Source organism: Neovison vison, chromosome 11, assembly GCF_020171115.1.
Source record: "Neovison vison isolate M4711 chromosome 11, ASM_NN_V1, whole genome shotgun sequence".
Taxonomy (NCBI): Eukaryota; Metazoa; Chordata; class Mammalia; order Carnivora; family Mustelidae; genus Neogale; species Neogale vison.
Window position 1 is genome coordinate 121313321 of NC_058101.1, and position 17668 is coordinate 121330988.

Consider the following 17668-nt stretch of genomic DNA (forward strand, 5'->3'; position numbering starts at 1 on the left):
GAGAGAAGCAGGCTCTCTGCTGAGCAGAGAGCCCGACGTGGGGATCGATCCCAGGACCCTGGGATCATGACCTGAGCTGAAGGCAGAGGCTTTAAACCACTGAGCCACCCAGGTGCCCCCTCCGATTAATATTTTTAATGCAGGATTCAACAGTTATGCTCCCTAAGCCATTCAAAAAAGATATGCACATATTAAACTCCCAATAGTCTAACTGGAGTTACTCTTTTTTTTTTTTTTAAGATTTTATTTATTGGGGTGCCTGGGTGGCCAGTCGTTAAGCATCTGCCTTTCTCTCTGATCATGATCCCTGGGTCCTGGGATCCAGCCCTGCACTGCGCTCGGTGGGAAGCCTGCCTCTCCCTCTCCCACTCCCCCTGCTTGTTTTTCCTCTCTCGTTGTGACTCTGTCAAATAAATAAATAAAATCCTTTTTTTTTTTTAAAGATTAAAAAAAATCTTTAAAAAAAGATTTTATTTATTTATTGGGGGGACGCACAAGCAAAGGGAAGGGGTAGAGGGAAAATGAGAAGCACGTTCCCCGCTGAGCAGGGAGCCCCACACAGGGATTAGGGCTCATCCCACGACCCTGGGATCATGACCTGAGCCCAAGGCAGATAGATGCTTAACTGACTGAACCACCCCGGCACCCCTTGGAGTAACTCTTTTACATTATTCTGGATGTTTGTATTTTCTTACGAGAAGCAGCAAACCAACCAGATCCCAACTCTGCCAGAGATTAGACTATCCTCGTTCGATGTGTTTTTGAGTCCATCAGTCTTTATTCATGTTCACAGTCTGACACTCTTCTTCTTAAATGATTTACCAAATGCATTTATAAATTTTATGTGTATCCTCAACCAACTCTACTCAGAATGGGGATCTCACCGTAACCACCTGAGGCACTTACCTTGTTCTTTAGTCAATGAAGAGCAAGGCATGTGGATATAAACATGTATCTAAGAAGAGGGGATATGTACCCGCATTTAAGCATGGAGTTTCTAGTGGTCTGTGTAAAGGGCCAAGGAGTAAAATCCTGCTGTCAATGCAAGCAAATCACATTGAAGTTTTATCAGACAGCCCTGTGCTCAGCCATCATGTGCCACCAGGAAGTCGCTAAAACTCCTTGAGTATACCTTCTCCATGTGTGAAATGGAGATGGCTCCTCTCTACTGACTGTTCTTCAGACAGGAGTCTGATAATTGGTTTAACAACAAAAACAAATACAAGCACAATAATAATAGTGAATAAGAAAGGATTTTGAAGGAGATGGTAGCAATTTGACATTTTTTGGACTCAATTTTATTTAGAGAGCTTTCCCCAGAATGAAAGAAAATGACAACAAAATCCCATCCCCCTAACACCCTACCCCCAAACAGCAAACAAAACACCTACCCCCCAGAACACGTGAGGGGTAAATTGCTATAGAGGAAATATGCTGAATGCCTGCTCCATTTTTACCCCCTCCTCAACCCACAGTGAACACATCATCATATACAATACTTTCTCTTCCCTTCCTCAACATTTCATTCTCTTCGTTACTTAACTGTCTTGCTCCATCAATCTGACTGCTCATCACATTGAAATAAAAAGCAGGAAAATTGGAAAAACACAGGAAGAAGAATAAGTAATGAGAAAATAAAAATAAAGAGTGAGGAAGATAAATGAGAAATAACACGTGTAAGAATGGGGTGGAAAGGAAGATAAAGAAGTAAGAACGACAGTAAGATGAGAGCCTTAGGAAGGGAGGAGCAAGGGAAAGCTACTGGCTTTAGTGTTAATGCTGGTGATAATGTTAGTTTGTATATAGGGACCCACAGAATGGAGGCCTCCCCAGAGGCCCAGCCTGCATCACAAATCTAAACCCTAGTCAGCCTGCACTTAAAGGAAACACCTCACTGGAGGAAATCTGACACCAATCACTATTTTACAATTCAGCTTCAGATAGTTTACCTTATCCTGGAAAACCGGATTTGCCAGCCATATAAGAAAATCCCTGACCACGCCAGTCATACCCTACTTTCCCTTTGTTTTTTCTACTGTTCTAGAACACTTGCTGTTAGTCCAGATCCCTCAGGAAGAACCCTCCACTGCTTGCGAGGCACTCTATTCCCTTAATCCGTGGATTGCTTGCCTTGAATTAAAGACATCAGTTTTATCACTAGACTGTTTGAGTTGTGTCATTTGACATGTGTCAATCACCCTTTGAATTCCCTGTAAAATTTTAGTCTCCATGTAAAATAATTCCTCAGATTAAAAACCTTTGAGAGCAATCCATCATCAGGTGTTCAGCTATTTTTATAGTGGTAAACTATCTGATTTATATTATAAAATCAATTACTTTTTCACAGTTAGGAATAATAATATATAATTCCTTACCATTGGCCCATAGACAGATGACTGAACCTGATGATATCTTGGGGTTACATTTATGACTATGCTCAATAATTTATGTTGGTGAAGGAAAGCTAGTACACATATATAGTCTTTACATAAATTCCAAATAAAGCATAGATTTAAAAAATTACAAGCAAAAAAAAAAATCTATTGGTATGTAATATATAGAGTGACATGTCCTCACATTTGTTTTTGGAATTAATATTTGCCAGAAGTGGGTAGTGCCTTTCCCTGAAAACTGATCAGCGTTCACACTAGTATTCGGACTGAGAGTGGGAGCTGGGATTGACTGAAAGTGTCAGCTGACGTTCTTTCAAGAGAGGATTCATCCTGTGGGAAGAGAGACTGAGACAGCCAAGGCCATCGCAGGGGAATGGGTGACTGCTAAGGAAGAGAAAGGAATGGTATCATACAAGGCGCTCTCCTCAGAGTACCTTCAGTATAGTACATATACAATGCCTAAGGTGAAAGGATTTTTTTTTTTTAAGATTTTTATTTTATTTATTTGACAGAGAGAAATCACAAGTAGACAGAGAGGCAGGCAGAGAGAGAGAGAGGGAAGCAGGCTCCCTGCTGAGCAGAGAGCCCGATGCGGGACTCGATCCCAGGACCCTGAGATCATGACCTGAGCCGAAGGCAGCGGCTTAACCCACTGAGCCACACAGGCGCCCCAGGTGAAAGGATTTTGATAAACACAAAATAAAATCTAAAACAGATTTTAAACCAAATATCATGAAAGGTTTTGAAGGTTCAAAGAAATCCACTGGCCAGGACTCATGGGGTATACTCGCAAGCTGGGTGGTGAAAAGAACAGACTATCTTGAGTGGCAATCCAGACCAATCTACTTTTGAGTTGAGAAATGGGAAGACATTGCATTTCACCGACATTCAGAAGAGCTCCTCCAAGCAGAAGCGGATGGTGACAATTGCAACATTGCAATCTGAGAGGACAACCGAAAAGCATAGAACATTGCTGGGCCTCAGAGCTTCAGAAGAGGAAGTAGTAAAGAGGCAAGATGTCTTGGGATAGAGAACCTTTCGTCCTATCTGTCTCCAGTAAACAAACAATTAAATGAATGCATTGTGCTTGCTATGCAAACAAAACTTCAAGAAAAGCAATCTCGTTCTGGATGCATCCTACCCAAGAGCCACTTCTACAAAGAAATTCTCTGACAACACTGTTAGGGGAGAGGAGACTAGTCTTCCCAGAACACAGCTGGAAGAGAAGTGTTCAAAACACTCCACATATTGTTTTCTTGGGAGGAGATGGCCACAAGAGAAAGAGATGGAAGATTCTTCAAGACTGAGGGAGAAAATTATTTTAAAAAGGACAATAATATGCAAGTAATTAAAAACTAGCAGTAAACCTAAAAAAGGTAATATTAACCTGACAATTGCATAATGATATCGGTAACATAATGTTAACAAAATAAACCGCAGCAAATATTTTTGTTACATTTGGATCACTTTGTTAAAATTTAGTAATTTGTTTTAAATATCGCACCGAATATTCTGTTTGTTTAGCTCTACCTGATATCAAGAAGTACGTGCTTACTTAGGAGAGGAGCTCCTTCTGTTCTTGCATTTTTGTTCCAATAAAATAATTATTCTTATGGATTTAGTCACAGAAGCCATTAACTTTACATTGAAATACTCTCTACCATGGAATTAAGGTAATTGATCACTACACACTGAGATCTACATGCAACCTCTGGAAGAGAAAAATGACCTATAAATCTTTCAGACAGGTTTTGGGAACTGGCATTAAATTTCCATATTATCAGGCAGGCAGCCTAGAAACAATAGCAAAATGCTAAGAAATAAGATGCAAATGGTCTAGCACTAAGCTTTCTGAGGTTGAGTTGCTGATCATTAGTCTTCCATATGCCACTAAAAGCAAAATTCCCATATAATACTCTTCATCTATACACTGTACCATTTGTATCTAGAATCATCTCTGATTTCAAAAATGGTACAGATAGAGGCCAGCCTGGATAAGTATGAAAGAATTAGAAGTATGAATTCTACCATATAACACTGATTCAAAACATCCCACATTAGTAATTGCCAACACACACACACACACACACACACACACACACACACACACAGTCTCCCCTACAAAGAATTTTTTCCAGGAAAACAAACAAAAAAAGATAAAAAACCCAGCTGCTCAGAGTGCATGGGATGAATTCCATGCTCATTTACATGTGTCTTTCTGAGTGTCCTGCTGGCTGAAACCCAGGTGATATTCTTTGGGATAAATGCCTTTAACATGAGAAACTAGTCAGAGCATGAATAAATTTCCATGGGCTGTGCCAGTTCTGGTTCTAAACTTGCCAATGTAAAATTCTCCATGGCAAGCTAAGGGAGCTGGCAGCAAAAGACGAGTAAATGATGTCCTATATTTTGATTCCTTCACCATTTCTCTGTTTTGTCTCCTGCCTGTAAATATTTTAATGAATAATGTGGGGTTTAGTCATCAGCTGTCATTAAATCCCTAAGTGATTCAACTTTACCTAGAGTTGCTCAGGAAGATGAGCACAATTTCCACTGTCAGTCATGCTGCCTGATGTGGGTGAGCCTCAAAGACTAACAGAAGAATGCTGGTCATGGAGGAAAAAGGAAGAGAAGACAGCAAACCAAACACATTTTCCGTGAAACCTTTCCCTTCCTTTTTCCGGCTGTTTTTCCTCATCCTCTTTCTTTGGCACATCATCGTGCTCTATCTTCTCCATAAATAGTGGCCTCTTCTCATGTGAGTCTCTTTCTGATCTCACTTACTCCTCTAAACCTGGCTTTTCACCCTGTGACAGTTCTTAATCTTCCATCTTCAGCGCTCATGTAGGTGAAAGAGCTATGAAATTGACTCCAAACAGAACACCCTCAAATCAGAATGATCGGTATCACCCCAAACTTGCATTTCCTCTTGTGTATCTTATCTTGTTTGGAAATTACTCAAGTCCCATTGGACAACTCTTTGATCTCCCTGCTGAGGTCCCAGACCTAATTGGTCACTTAGTCTTGCTAATCTTACCTCCAAAATCTCTCCCCAGTTCACACGTCCCACCAAAAGGAAGCACCCTGCTCTAGTGTGGTCTGTCATTCTCTCTCACCCAGATGACCACGGCTGATTCTCCTGGTGCCCCTCTCTCTGATATAGCTCCCCTCAGCAATTCCCCACCACACTGACCCCATGCAGTCTTTTTTGTTACACATTTGTTACATGTGTACTTACTGGTGCCTGCCTATTGGGTTACAAGGCTTTAGAAGTGAATGGAACAAAATGTTCCTGCTCTAATGGATTTTACAAGCAAATGTCAGCGATTTAATTTGATAATTCCTCTGATTAAAAACCTTTGATAGCAATCCATCATCAGAGAACAAGGTCCCCATGCTAGAGACACACAAAATCTTTAAAATCTGCCTTCAAACCCATTTCCAGTCCTCTTTTTGTTTGTTTTTAACCCCCTTTTTAATTTCATTTTTAATTTAAATAGAAGTGATACACAATGTTACATTAGTTCCAGTCCTCTTTTTAATCCTAATCTTACTCTTCTCCCCCTATGTGTCCAAGCAGACCACTCCAGCTGCCATTGCCTGAACATGCCTTTATTTATGAGTTTTTTCCTGTGCCTCTTTATTTACTTGCACAATTTGTTAAAGCTTCAAGACCTACCTAGAAATTTTCACTTTCTGTGAAGTTTTCTCACCATCCTAGTTGTACTGAATCTCTGTCTTCTTTGCGACCATATTTGTTCACACCTCCCACACAGTCCAAATTCACAGAATATTACCATTCTTAGCCACACAGCTGTCTCCCCTATCAGGCTGTGGGTTCCTTTAATGCAGGAAAAATGATGCAGTCTGCTTTGTATCTTGGGCCTCTACCAAAACTTCTGCCACGATGATGAGAACTCAGTAAGGGTTTTGTTCAATGACCAAAAGCAAAAATGAAAACAAAAGGGAAGAGGGGAAAAGGAAGAGAACAGTGACCGGAAAGTTAGGGGCAGGGAAGTCATGGGGAGGAAGCTACCGGTAATAAAATAGTTAACAACCTCTACTTTGCACTCAGTAAATGCTAAGGATTAAGTGTCATTGTTAACGGATGGCTAGGAGGAAAGACACTGATTGTCCCCAACAGACCTGTCAACAGTCCAATGGTTCATTCCCTTAGGCCGGCTTTTCATAACAGGGAAGCTTTGCTTTCCCACAACACAGGCACGTGGTGAGGAAGAAACTAGACATACATCATTTACAAGAAAATGAAAACCCGTAAGCCCCCTTTCAGCTCAAGGATTTAGGAAAGAAAGAAGACGAAGAAAGAAGAGGTAATAAAAAATGAATGGAACGGCAATAGAAGTCTTAGAGGGTCAGTGCAAGATTCCGCCAGGGCGCAGGTGATTTATGTATGAACAAGGGATACGGGGGGATTAAGAAATATTGTGCTGGGGCCACTCTTGCTACTATAAGCTATAAAGGATAGAAGTATCAGGAGGCATGGCAGTATTTATCAAACAGGCCATTTCACTTGCTGTGTAAACTTCAGGAGAATGAATGTGCAGGATTTTAACCAATTGGATACTTTGTGTTTTCTCTTGGCATTCCATCCATTTTGCTCCGTAAACACTAGCAGACAAGCTGCTAACTGGCCACTGAAAGAAGGCGTGCGGTTATCAAAGTTCTCTGACATTTCAATCAGGGAACCGCGTTGTACACTATCCTATGCAGTTAAGCCTAGCAGATGGCAGAATGAAAGGTATTTTATTTTCATTTTCATTTCCCATGAGGTCCTATATTTAAAAAGAAATAATGATCCCTGGTAAATTATTGAGACATCTCCTGAAGTACATTATTTCATCTAGAAATAAGAACATTAATTACAATGTTGCTAATTAGGAAGGTATAGAAATTTGTAGTTTATCTGCACTTAGCATAAACAAGTGACACTTTGCATAAATATGATAATTCTGCCTCTCTCTCCATCTTGCAGTTTACTACCCAATGTAAACACTTTCTCAGTAGGAATGAGAATCAAAGTCCCAGTTATAATATTACTCTATATCCAGACAGAGCTTACATTTTTCTTTTAAATAAAAGCTCTGGGATTTTTCTGGGTGAATTATATAAGCTATCCATCCTCTTGAAACAATTGCCTCGTCAGAAGTTTAAAAGACAGAGATTTAATTTTTTTGACCGCTGTAACAATTGCTGCTCAAAGCAATTAACTCGATGCAATAAAAATACATCTGAAGCTATAAACATCACTCATAAATAATAAAAATAGAACTTTCTTAAGTCCAGATACACTGAAACACACCAAAAAAAAAAAAAAAAATCAAATGAGGGTCTCAGGAGAAAAAGAGCACACAAAAAAGGACTTACTTCATTATACTTAGGGGAATAGTTTTTTTTAAAAAAATATCAATTTAAAAAAAAATTTTTTTAAAGGTTTACTTCTTTACTTTAGGGATGGGGGCAGGGGGAGAAGGAGAGAGAAGATCTCCAGCAGACAACCCGCTGAGTGAGGAGCTCCATGTGGGGCTCCATCCAATGACCCTGAGATCACCACTTGAGCTGAAATCAAGAGTTGGAGGCTTAAGGGGCCTGGGTGGCTCAGTCAGTTAAGTGTCTGCCTTTGGCTCTGATCTTGACTTGGTGTCTTGGGATCAAGCTCCGTGTCAGAGTCTCTGCTCAACAGGAGCCTGCTTCTCTCTCTGCCTCTCCCTCTGCCTGCCATTTTGCCCGTTTGTGCTCTCCCCCTCTCTCTTTTTGCCACATAAATAAATAAAAACTTAAAAAAAAAAAAGTTAGAGGCTTAATGGACCGAGCCACTCATGTGTCCCATAAAAACATATGTCAATTTTTAAATTAAGAATAGGATAGATAGCTTTTTAAAAAATACATGAAATTTTAACCGATAGATGATCTCGTGCCTATATAAAGAAGAGGGGGTGAAAGGTAAGGGGAAGGAAGGTAGAGAATAGAAAGAAAGGCCACTGGTTTACATGAAGAAGGTTGGAGGGGGCATGGTGCTTCCTCTGGGCCCAGGTACAACTGACTGTAGAAAAAGACTGTTATCTCTCATAAAGCACCATTCAGTCAACATGCATTATGCAATCCAGGGAAAATTATAATTCCTGTATGACCCAAGATACTCTTGGGTCACGAGAGAAAAGATCAGCAGCTTATATGATAAAACCTGTTACTGTCTCTGCAGTGGCCACCAATAAATTCCAGGTGTACAATGGTTATGCTGTCCATGAGCCACTCGTGTTTAGACATTATCCTACCACAAAACATATATGAACTACTATCTTCAGATCTGTGGGGGCATACGGGGCTATTTCAACTGTTTTATTTGTATCTCTTAGGGAAAAAAATGGATGTGGTCTAGCCTCAATATTTTGGCTTCTTTATGACAGGATTTCATTTTATAATGTATTTTCCCATTTGGAAGCAAAAACGCTTTGCAATTAATACCTCCAAAGCTCTAGGAATACATATCAACTGTAAAGTGCCATTCAGAAAATAAACCTCAAATTACTGTTTATCATTCCTTCTCCCCAATCAGTTTGAGCAGCATAAACTCAAGACCCAATTTTAGCAATGACTTTAGAAAAGACACACAATCTCTGTCTGTGATGATAAAGGCTTGCAGGACCATCTTCTGGGGCACTGATTGCTCATCTCTAAAATGCTCACCTTTACATGTCACAAGAATGCAAATCTGGAGTCAGGATGATAACTAAAAAGGGAAGTTTTTATTTTTCCTACCCATGGAGCAGTGCAGTTCGCTGTGTATATGAATCAGCTTAGCAACCCAAGCTATAATTTCTCTTTCATTTAGTAAAAATGTTTTATGACAGTTCTGTGAAACTTACTACATTATAATAAATAAATTGTGTTGTCAGAGAATGAACATTGACAATCATTAAATTTTTGCTAAAAACGTTTGCTAAAGAGTATCTTTGGCCCTTACACAATGAATTACTTCCAAGTTCAGCTGCTGCTAAATTAAAAATAAATCTGAACTTAACCTCCTGAAGGTGTTTTGAAATAGCATAAGATGATTCAAAATTCTCTACAGCACTAGAATAGTGATGCTGTGACTCTGATTAATATTTATCTTTAATTTGTTGGACAAGTACAACAATGAAATTGATTACAACTCCATTTCAAATTTCTCAAAATGAGGAATTCTCATTCTAGGCAGTACATCAATTATCCACCACTTTGCTCTCTTTAGGCAGAAAAGACAATCAATAAAATATCAACTGACATAATTACCCTAACTCTAGTTTTAGACAATTAAGGAGCCCAATATTAAGAGAAATGACCCCTCTACTATCCATAACAATGCACCATTTTAGTTTTCCCTCTGGTTTTACACATCAGAGATTATCAAATATTTGGAAACAGGTGGAAGAGTCAAGAAAAACTGCTGTTTCCCCAATGCATTCGACAACTGATAATAATAGTGCTGTGAATTTTTAACAACTATTTATATTTTCATTATTTTACAAGCCAGCTAATGTATGTTTTTGTTATATTTCAAGTTTTTATATTTTAGAAACACTGAAAAACTTCCTAAAAAGATGATCTAGAAAATTCTAAAAATGTATTGTTGCATTCTCTGAGAAAGTTAATAAAACCCCCAAACTGGTTAGGAGTTAAGAGTTATTTACAGGTTTCTATGAGAAAGGCATTAGAAATCAGAATTGTAAAAAATGATCCCTGAAAAGCATAATTAAAAAGGGGTACAAATAAAAACAAGTATTTAAAAAAAAAAATCTATAAATAGGTACCAAGTTTCCAGAAGCAAATGCAAGCCTACATTAGGCTGTCCATGTGGATTACAAAAGTAAAAGGCCAAGAGAGTTATATAGCACTTAACTTAAACACTATAATCAAAACCACATACACAAACATTAAACTTTACAAAAGGAATCATAATGGATCTAACACGTACCACAAAGAACCCAAATTCTAAAATGTCTTCCTAAAATGTGTTGGCTAATAATGAATAAATCCAAATGCTAAAGAAAGGCAATTTGCCTTAAATAAGAAAAGTACCCCCCCAGCCTCACTTTTTTCCTTGTTTGCTTCTACATGGTAATTTCAGGCCAGTCTTGGGGTTTCTTTGTGTTTCTTGACAGACATAAAGTACCCATGTAATTTTACAATTTTCAAACCCATTTTCACCAGATTCAGCTGCGTAGAAAGTAGCTCATTCTAGAGATTACATGTATCCACACAATTTATTTGTGAAAGCAGCCAGGAGTAGACTGAAATAACAAGACTCCAAAATAACGAGTGTGGTTGCTCCAACAATCTCTATCCAAACTCAAAACTCCCAACTCCATCCCCAAGATTTCTTTATCAAAGCTTCCAAATATTTCTAATGAGGAAAAAAAACACAATGATTTTACCTTCCATATCTTCTAGAAGAAAGTAAAACACTGCGCAACTTGACAATTTCAAATTCAATCTTCCTTCATGATAGGTGTGTTTGCGGAGCGGGTTAGTCTCTGGACCCCCAGAGGAAAGCGAAGTCAGACTGGGGGTTTGCTGACTTGACACTCATCTCCTTTTATCAGCTAAGGGTGAGAGACTAGTGACCACACATAATACTTCTGTAACTCCCCCTTAACAAATGTTTAGAAAGCTTGTCTTGACAGAAACTGATTACAGGGATAAAAATCACACCCCCTTGTCCCCTCACAACAAAGGGCTCAACAATGAGAAGATTAAAAGACAGGCTTTGAAGTGGCTTACAGTCCCAGTGTCTTTAAAGTCAAAATAGGCACAATTTTTTTTCCCCTCATTAACTTTCCAGCATCTTTTTGTTGGAATGGATTGGAATCTTCTAAGAGATTTGTTTGAGAAAGTTTGAGCAAAACACCTTTGAGGAGGAGGCTATAGAAAATAAATCAGAATTGCCAATTCACTAAGTAATGATTGGGGAAGCTGACAGTGTTAATAAAACGAATACTCAAGTTTTCTGTTATTATCAGTTATGACCTAACCTACATGTTCTCACTCAAGATTTAACCATTTCTTATTTTTTGAGGGAACAGATTCTATAAACAAAGCTTTCACATACTTGGCCTCAAAACAACCACAGGAGTTTGAGTGAGCAAAGATTTTTGTTGTTTTAATCTCTACTTTGTAAATAAAGAGATTGAGTACAGTATTTTTCACTAAATACAGTATTTTCACTAAATACTGTATTTTCACTAAGTACAGTATTTTTCATTAAGCATGTGAAAACTAGAGATCAACATGGAATAACACTAGAATAAGCAGTTTTAGTATTATTAATAAGCATATAAGAACAAAATGCAGGAAAAAATAAGGATTGGATGGCTTCCGAACTTGTGTTACATTTTCCTGATGTCTGTCTATTTTTGTGTTTGGGTTTTTCACTGTGTGGAGATATTATTGCTCTAAACTCTCACCATTCTTGCCTCACAGACCTCATACTGTCTAGGTTTCCTCATTTCTCCTAGTTTAGCTAGTTTCTCAAGGCTTTGACATTGGACCTCTTTGTTTGTATAATAATGTATTGTTTTCCTTCCCCAATATAACACCTCAGCAAGCGTACCCTAGATTCTGCACCAGCAAAACTAGATGGCACTGGCCCATGAATAAGCTCTGTTCTTTGTTTTTGGGTCTTTGCTCACCGCATTCCCACTAGTTGAAACTCTCTTCTATCACAGTGTCATTTCAACCTTAGTTGCGTATTAGAATCACCAAAAAAAGGAAAGGAAACCTACTCTAACATATTTTATAAGCAATCCAGATGGTCCAGTGGATTACAATATTCAGCCGAAGTTGAAAACACAAAACTTATCAAAATTCTGTCCATCTCTTCAAACCCTGTTCATAAACCCTTCCGGCCATATGGGACACTTCTCCGTCCTGAAGTTTCTCTTCTTGCAAACTTCCAATGAGACCTACCAAACTGTTTTGTAGGCAGAGTTCTCCAAGCCCTCAAATTCAATGACAAGCTTAGGAAAGGACATGTGGCAGTCCCATTCATTGCTTCATCCTTAAATCTCTTTGTTTCCTAGAACAATTCCTGCTGATTTGCTTGACCCAGACCATTTAAACACAAGGCAGAGTGTTTAAATATCCTCAATGTCTTTCCTCACCAATTAGGGTCTGTCCAGCAAGGTCTTTCTCCCTCTACCAGATGACAGCTCCAGTGTGGAGATCACCAGCTACGCCGTCCTGAACTATGTCTTGCATAACATGCTGGGCTCCAGTCTGTTCTGGGTAAATCTTGCTTTGTTCCTGACTAACTCTCATTGGAGACTCTAGTTTTACTCCAGGACCTCATATCAGTTGCTGGATTTGGATAATCATCTGATGATTCTATGTCATTTGACACTGGCATTGTCCCTCTACATTCTCTGTCGCTACATTCTAGCTATCTATTAGGAACTCTCTGTATTGTCTTGGAAACTCTTTGTAAAATGCTTCCTGGATCCCACGGCCAGCTAGACATCACACTCTGATGGACTCACTAAGTGAATGAAAAAATTTATTAATGACCAAATAGTATAATGCAGTAATTCTGAGAATGTATGCCTACATCTTCATCAAACACATTTAAAACATGATACATTTTGTTAACTCCTCTTTCAATCCTTATTTAATTCTTCAGATTTTCTATGATTATAACTTCATATGAAGCCTTACATTTTATTTTTATCAACCTAGGACCTTGGTTTTGAGTCATTAATTTTCCTTCTTTTTTTAATTAATTAATTAATTTGACAGAGATCACAAGTAGGCAGAGAGGCAGGCAGAGAGAGAGGGGGAAGCAGGTTCCCTGCCAAGCAGGAGACCGATGTGGGGCTCAATCTCAGGACCCTGAGATCATGACCTGAGCCGAAGGCAGAGGCTTAACCCACTGAGCCACCCAGGCACCCGGTTAATTTTCCTTCTTTTGTAGTTCCATTTCAACTTAGTTCAAACTCATCTCTCTCTCTCTCTCTTTTAAGATTTTTATTTACTTTTTTGACAGAGAGAGACAGTGAGAGAAGGAGCACAAGGCAGGGGGAGTAGGAGAGGGAGAAGAAGGCTTCCTGCTGAGCAGGATGCCTGATAAGGGGTTTGATCGGATCATAACCTGAGCAGAAGACGGATGCAATGACTGAGCCACCCAGACGCGCCCCTCCCCCCACCATCCAGTGGGACTTCAAGATCCAAGGAAATCTTCCAGAAGAATTTAGACCTAATTAGTAAGTGTGGAGTGAGAATCACCATTTTCAAGTTTTATCTAACTTTTTTTTTTTTTAAAGATTTTATTTATTTATTTGACAGAGAGAAATCACAAGTAGATGGAGAGGCAGGCAGAGAGAGAGAGAGAGGGAAGCAGGCTCCCTGCTGAGCAGAGAGCCCGATGCGGGACTCGATCCCAGGACCCTGAGATCATGACCTGAGCCGAAAGCAGCGGCTTAACCCACTGAGCCACCCAGGCGGCCCAAGTTTTATCTAACTTTTATATGTCCTTAGAAAATTGGCAAACTGGGACGCCTGGGTGGCGCAGTTGGTTGGACGACTGCCTCCGGCTCAGGGCGTGATCCTGGAGTCCCGGGATCGAGTCCCACATCAGGCTCCCAGCTCCATGGGGAGTCTGCTTCGCTCTCTGACCTTCTCCTCGCTCATTCTCTCTCTCACTGTCTCTCTCTCTCAAATAAATAAAAAATAAAATAAAATCTTTAAAAAAAAAAAGAAAATTGGCAAACTAAATTATCATATACATATTATTTAGATTATCACTTAACTACTACTCAGAAGATGAAAGATATTTGGAAAGGCTTCAAATCTTTACATAAAAATAATTGTATACTTCCTTTGAATTAAACTAAAACTGCCAGAATTAACCATCCTGAATTACATTTAAGGGGAAAGAAGCAAGCACTAAATTTTGCAACAATTTATTATAGGTTCTTAAAATTTGCAGCCTTTTTTTTTAATCCAGCTTTATAATTTTTGATGTTTTCTAAGGCTCAAAATCACCAAAGTATTCATGATTGCTGAGTATGTTTAGCAGAATGAAGACTTAACTCCCCACTCATGACTGACATTACTGTGTATTTTGGAGAGAGGTGGTCACTGTTGTAGAAGACTACCACATCTATGGGTTGTGTGCTGACATTTCTCATCATCCAAGTCTGATTTTCACAGAATCAAAATGTTCAGCAAATTGGGTAAATAGGGGAGATTTCAATTTAACAGAATGTACTATGCATGAGCACAGATGATGAAAAATAAACTATCTTGGGGAGGTAGGTGGGGGGGATGGGCAAAATAGGTAAAAAGGATTTAAAGTACAGAGAATATAATTAATGATATTTTAAATCATTTTTATTAAAATGATATTTTAATAACGTTGCATGGCGACAGAGGTGTTTACATCTATCATGATGAGCATTGAGTAATGTGTAGAATTAAATCACTACATTGTATACCTGAAACTAATAAAACATTGTATGTCAACTACATTTCCATCATAAAAATTGAAGTAAAAAAAAAAAAGAAAGTATCTTGTCAAGGTAGTTCATCCTCAGTAAAAAATGTACTATTCTGGGGGTGCCTGGGTGGCTCAGTGGGTTAAAGCCTCTGCCTTCAGCTCAGGTCATGGTCTCAGGGTCCTGGGATCGAGCTCCGCATCAGTCTCTCTGTATATATATACATCAGTTTTATGATGTTAATTCTGAAGATTACTCTTTGTGATTTTTTTTTGCCTTAAATATAACAAGATACAATTTATTCCTGACCAATGCGTTACGTATATATATGTGATATGTATATATATATATATACACACATATATATATCTCAGTATATATATATATATATATATATATATATATATATATACTGACATGTAGAGAAAAAATAAAACAGAAAAAGGAAAAGAAGCTACCAGGAGTTGGTACGTATAGTGAAAGTTAAAATAAAGCTTTGACACCAACTCAAAATACAGTGTCTATATAAGGATCTTCCTGCCTGCCAAATGAGGGCTGTAGTAGAGTGTTGCTTGCTATTGTATCATCTACATCACAAACCTAACAGTAGAGCTTCTGTGGGAGACCTGGTATCCAGAGCAGCAGAAAAGCCCAGGGTACCCAGGACACTGAGAACTATGGTTTTGTTTTCCTAGGTAGGAAATATGTACTTGGTGATTTGAAGGCACAAGCATCACTGATTAGCACGGTTAGATCTGACCAATTTGACAATTCTTTGAAATTAGTATCTGTGAAACAACGTAGACTTAAGGAGATGAAAGAAAACTTACCCCAGAGATTACATAAATTATGTAAAAATTCCTGGACAGTCTGTTTTTCCTCTACTGCTTTTTATTTAAATGAATAAACAGCATGGTAGGTTAACAATTATAAAGTAAATGAAATATGTACAATCTGCTGCCTCAACAAATCATTTAATTTTATTATGTTCTTTTGCTATTTTGGTTACTATCCTTTGCATGAATACTATTCTGTGTTATTTTTTCAATTGCTGTTGTAATGCAATTAATATTTATATTTGAAAAATATATTTTTTAAATTTTTGATGGTTCATAGTTTCACAAGAAGGAAGACATAGTTTAATCTCTGAAATGACACTAAGAATTTCAAGAAAATAAAAGCAAACCAAAATAATTACTGCATTGGCAGTCTATCTTTAAATTTCCTAGATAAAACTAGATAACAATTTTCCTACTTTGATCTGTAGAGTAACACACAAAGGTAGGTAATGCGTTGGTCAGGAATAAATTGTATCTCGTTACATTTAAGGCAAAAAAAAAATCACAAAGAGTAATCTTCAGAATTAACATCATAAAACTGAAATGCACATGGAATACAATTTTACTAATTTATTGCCTTGGAGAAAATGCATAGAACAAGATCATGATGTTAAACTTCATGCAAAAGAAGCTTAATAAAATACCTCCCCCGTTACTAGGCAGTATGTTCCTATAAAATATATAAAAGTGGTCTATTTTTTAATGTTTCTTTTTTGCAAGATAAAATTCCAATGCTTTCCCCAGCAGACATCCTTTGTAATATTTCAACAAGCACTGAAATGTTTGGTACTGTATTTGGTTGAATTGCTCAGTGGAGATTGAGCGCTATGTCAATTTTTCTTTCCACGTTCTTACAGTTTCTTCAATGCTTTCACAAAGGTGACATCTTATATCATAAAGCTTGGCCAAAGGAGAAAAACTCAAGGTCATACAGAAAATGGCAATGTTATATTGGAGATAAGGGAAAAAAAACTTAAAAATTGCTTTTTTATTAACCTCTTAAGGTATATAACTGGAGGAGTATCAAGAAGAGTAAGACGTTCTATAATAACAAAAACTTTGGACTTTTCTGATGAAACAAATGGATTGTGCAAGATCAGAAATGACAAGGCTTGCACATTTTATTCGAAGATAAGATTAAAAAGCATCAGGGGTGCCTGGGTAGCTCAGTGGGTTAAAGCCTCTGCCTTCGGCTCAGGTCGTGATCTCAGGGTCCTGGGACTGAGCCCCGCATAGGGCTCTGCTAGGCAGGGAGCCTGCTTCCTCCTCTCTCTCTCTGCCTGCCTCTCTACCTACTTGTGATCTCTGTCTGTCAAATAAATAAATAAAATCCTTAGAGAAAAAAAATAAATAAAAAGCAGCAATATAGACTCCTCTTCATGCAAATAGAGCTTCATACCACTTCAAAACTAGCTGAAAACATGAGTCTGGCTTGACTTTCATCTCTTTATGAACACTAATTACCATTTGTTTATTTTTATTTTTTAAAGATTATTCATTTATCTTAGAGAGAGTGCGCGAGCACACACATGTATGGATCGGGGAAGGGACAGAGGAGAGAATCCTCAACCAGACTCCCTGCTGAGAGCAGAGCCTGAGGCAGGGCTTGATCCCAGAACTTATGAAACTATGACCTGAGCCCAAATCAAGAGCTAGACACTCAACTGACTGAAGCACCTAGGCATGCCCAATTTATTATTTATTAATAGGGATCTTAATGCAGAAATTTTCTCTTCAGTTTTAAGAGATGATGGTACTAATAACGACTGATATTAATTATACCTTTGACAAATTGACTATCTATTCTATAGAATCCATGAATGTGGGCTGTACAATTGTTGTGGCTCCTTTTTTGGAAGTAACTGCACACAGCCTTCCTGAACTCTTTACCAGAGAGTATTCACCCCACTCTATGGCATACTATGCTCACTCTTAACTCAAAAAGATGTAA

General features: G+C 38.3%; 1 protein-coding gene across 5 annotated transcripts in view; it reads right to left on the bottom strand.

Annotated features, from left to right (window-relative positions):
* The window catches only part of ARHGAP24 (Rho GTPase activating protein 24), a 516663-nt gene that overhangs the window by 111307 nt on the left and 387688 nt on the right, over positions 1-17668 (bottom strand). Inside the window, exon 1 of one of the 5 annotated variants that reach the window (XM_044224607.1) lies at positions 10826-10932. The exons of the other annotated variants lie outside the window; for them this stretch is intronic. Within the exon in view, the coding sequence (XP_044080542.1) occupies positions 10826-10832 (7 nt within the window). The 5' untranslated portion in view covers positions 10833-10932. Of the gene's footprint in view, positions 1-10825; positions 10933-17668 lie in introns of those variants that run through there. 5 annotated transcript variants of the gene reach the window in all.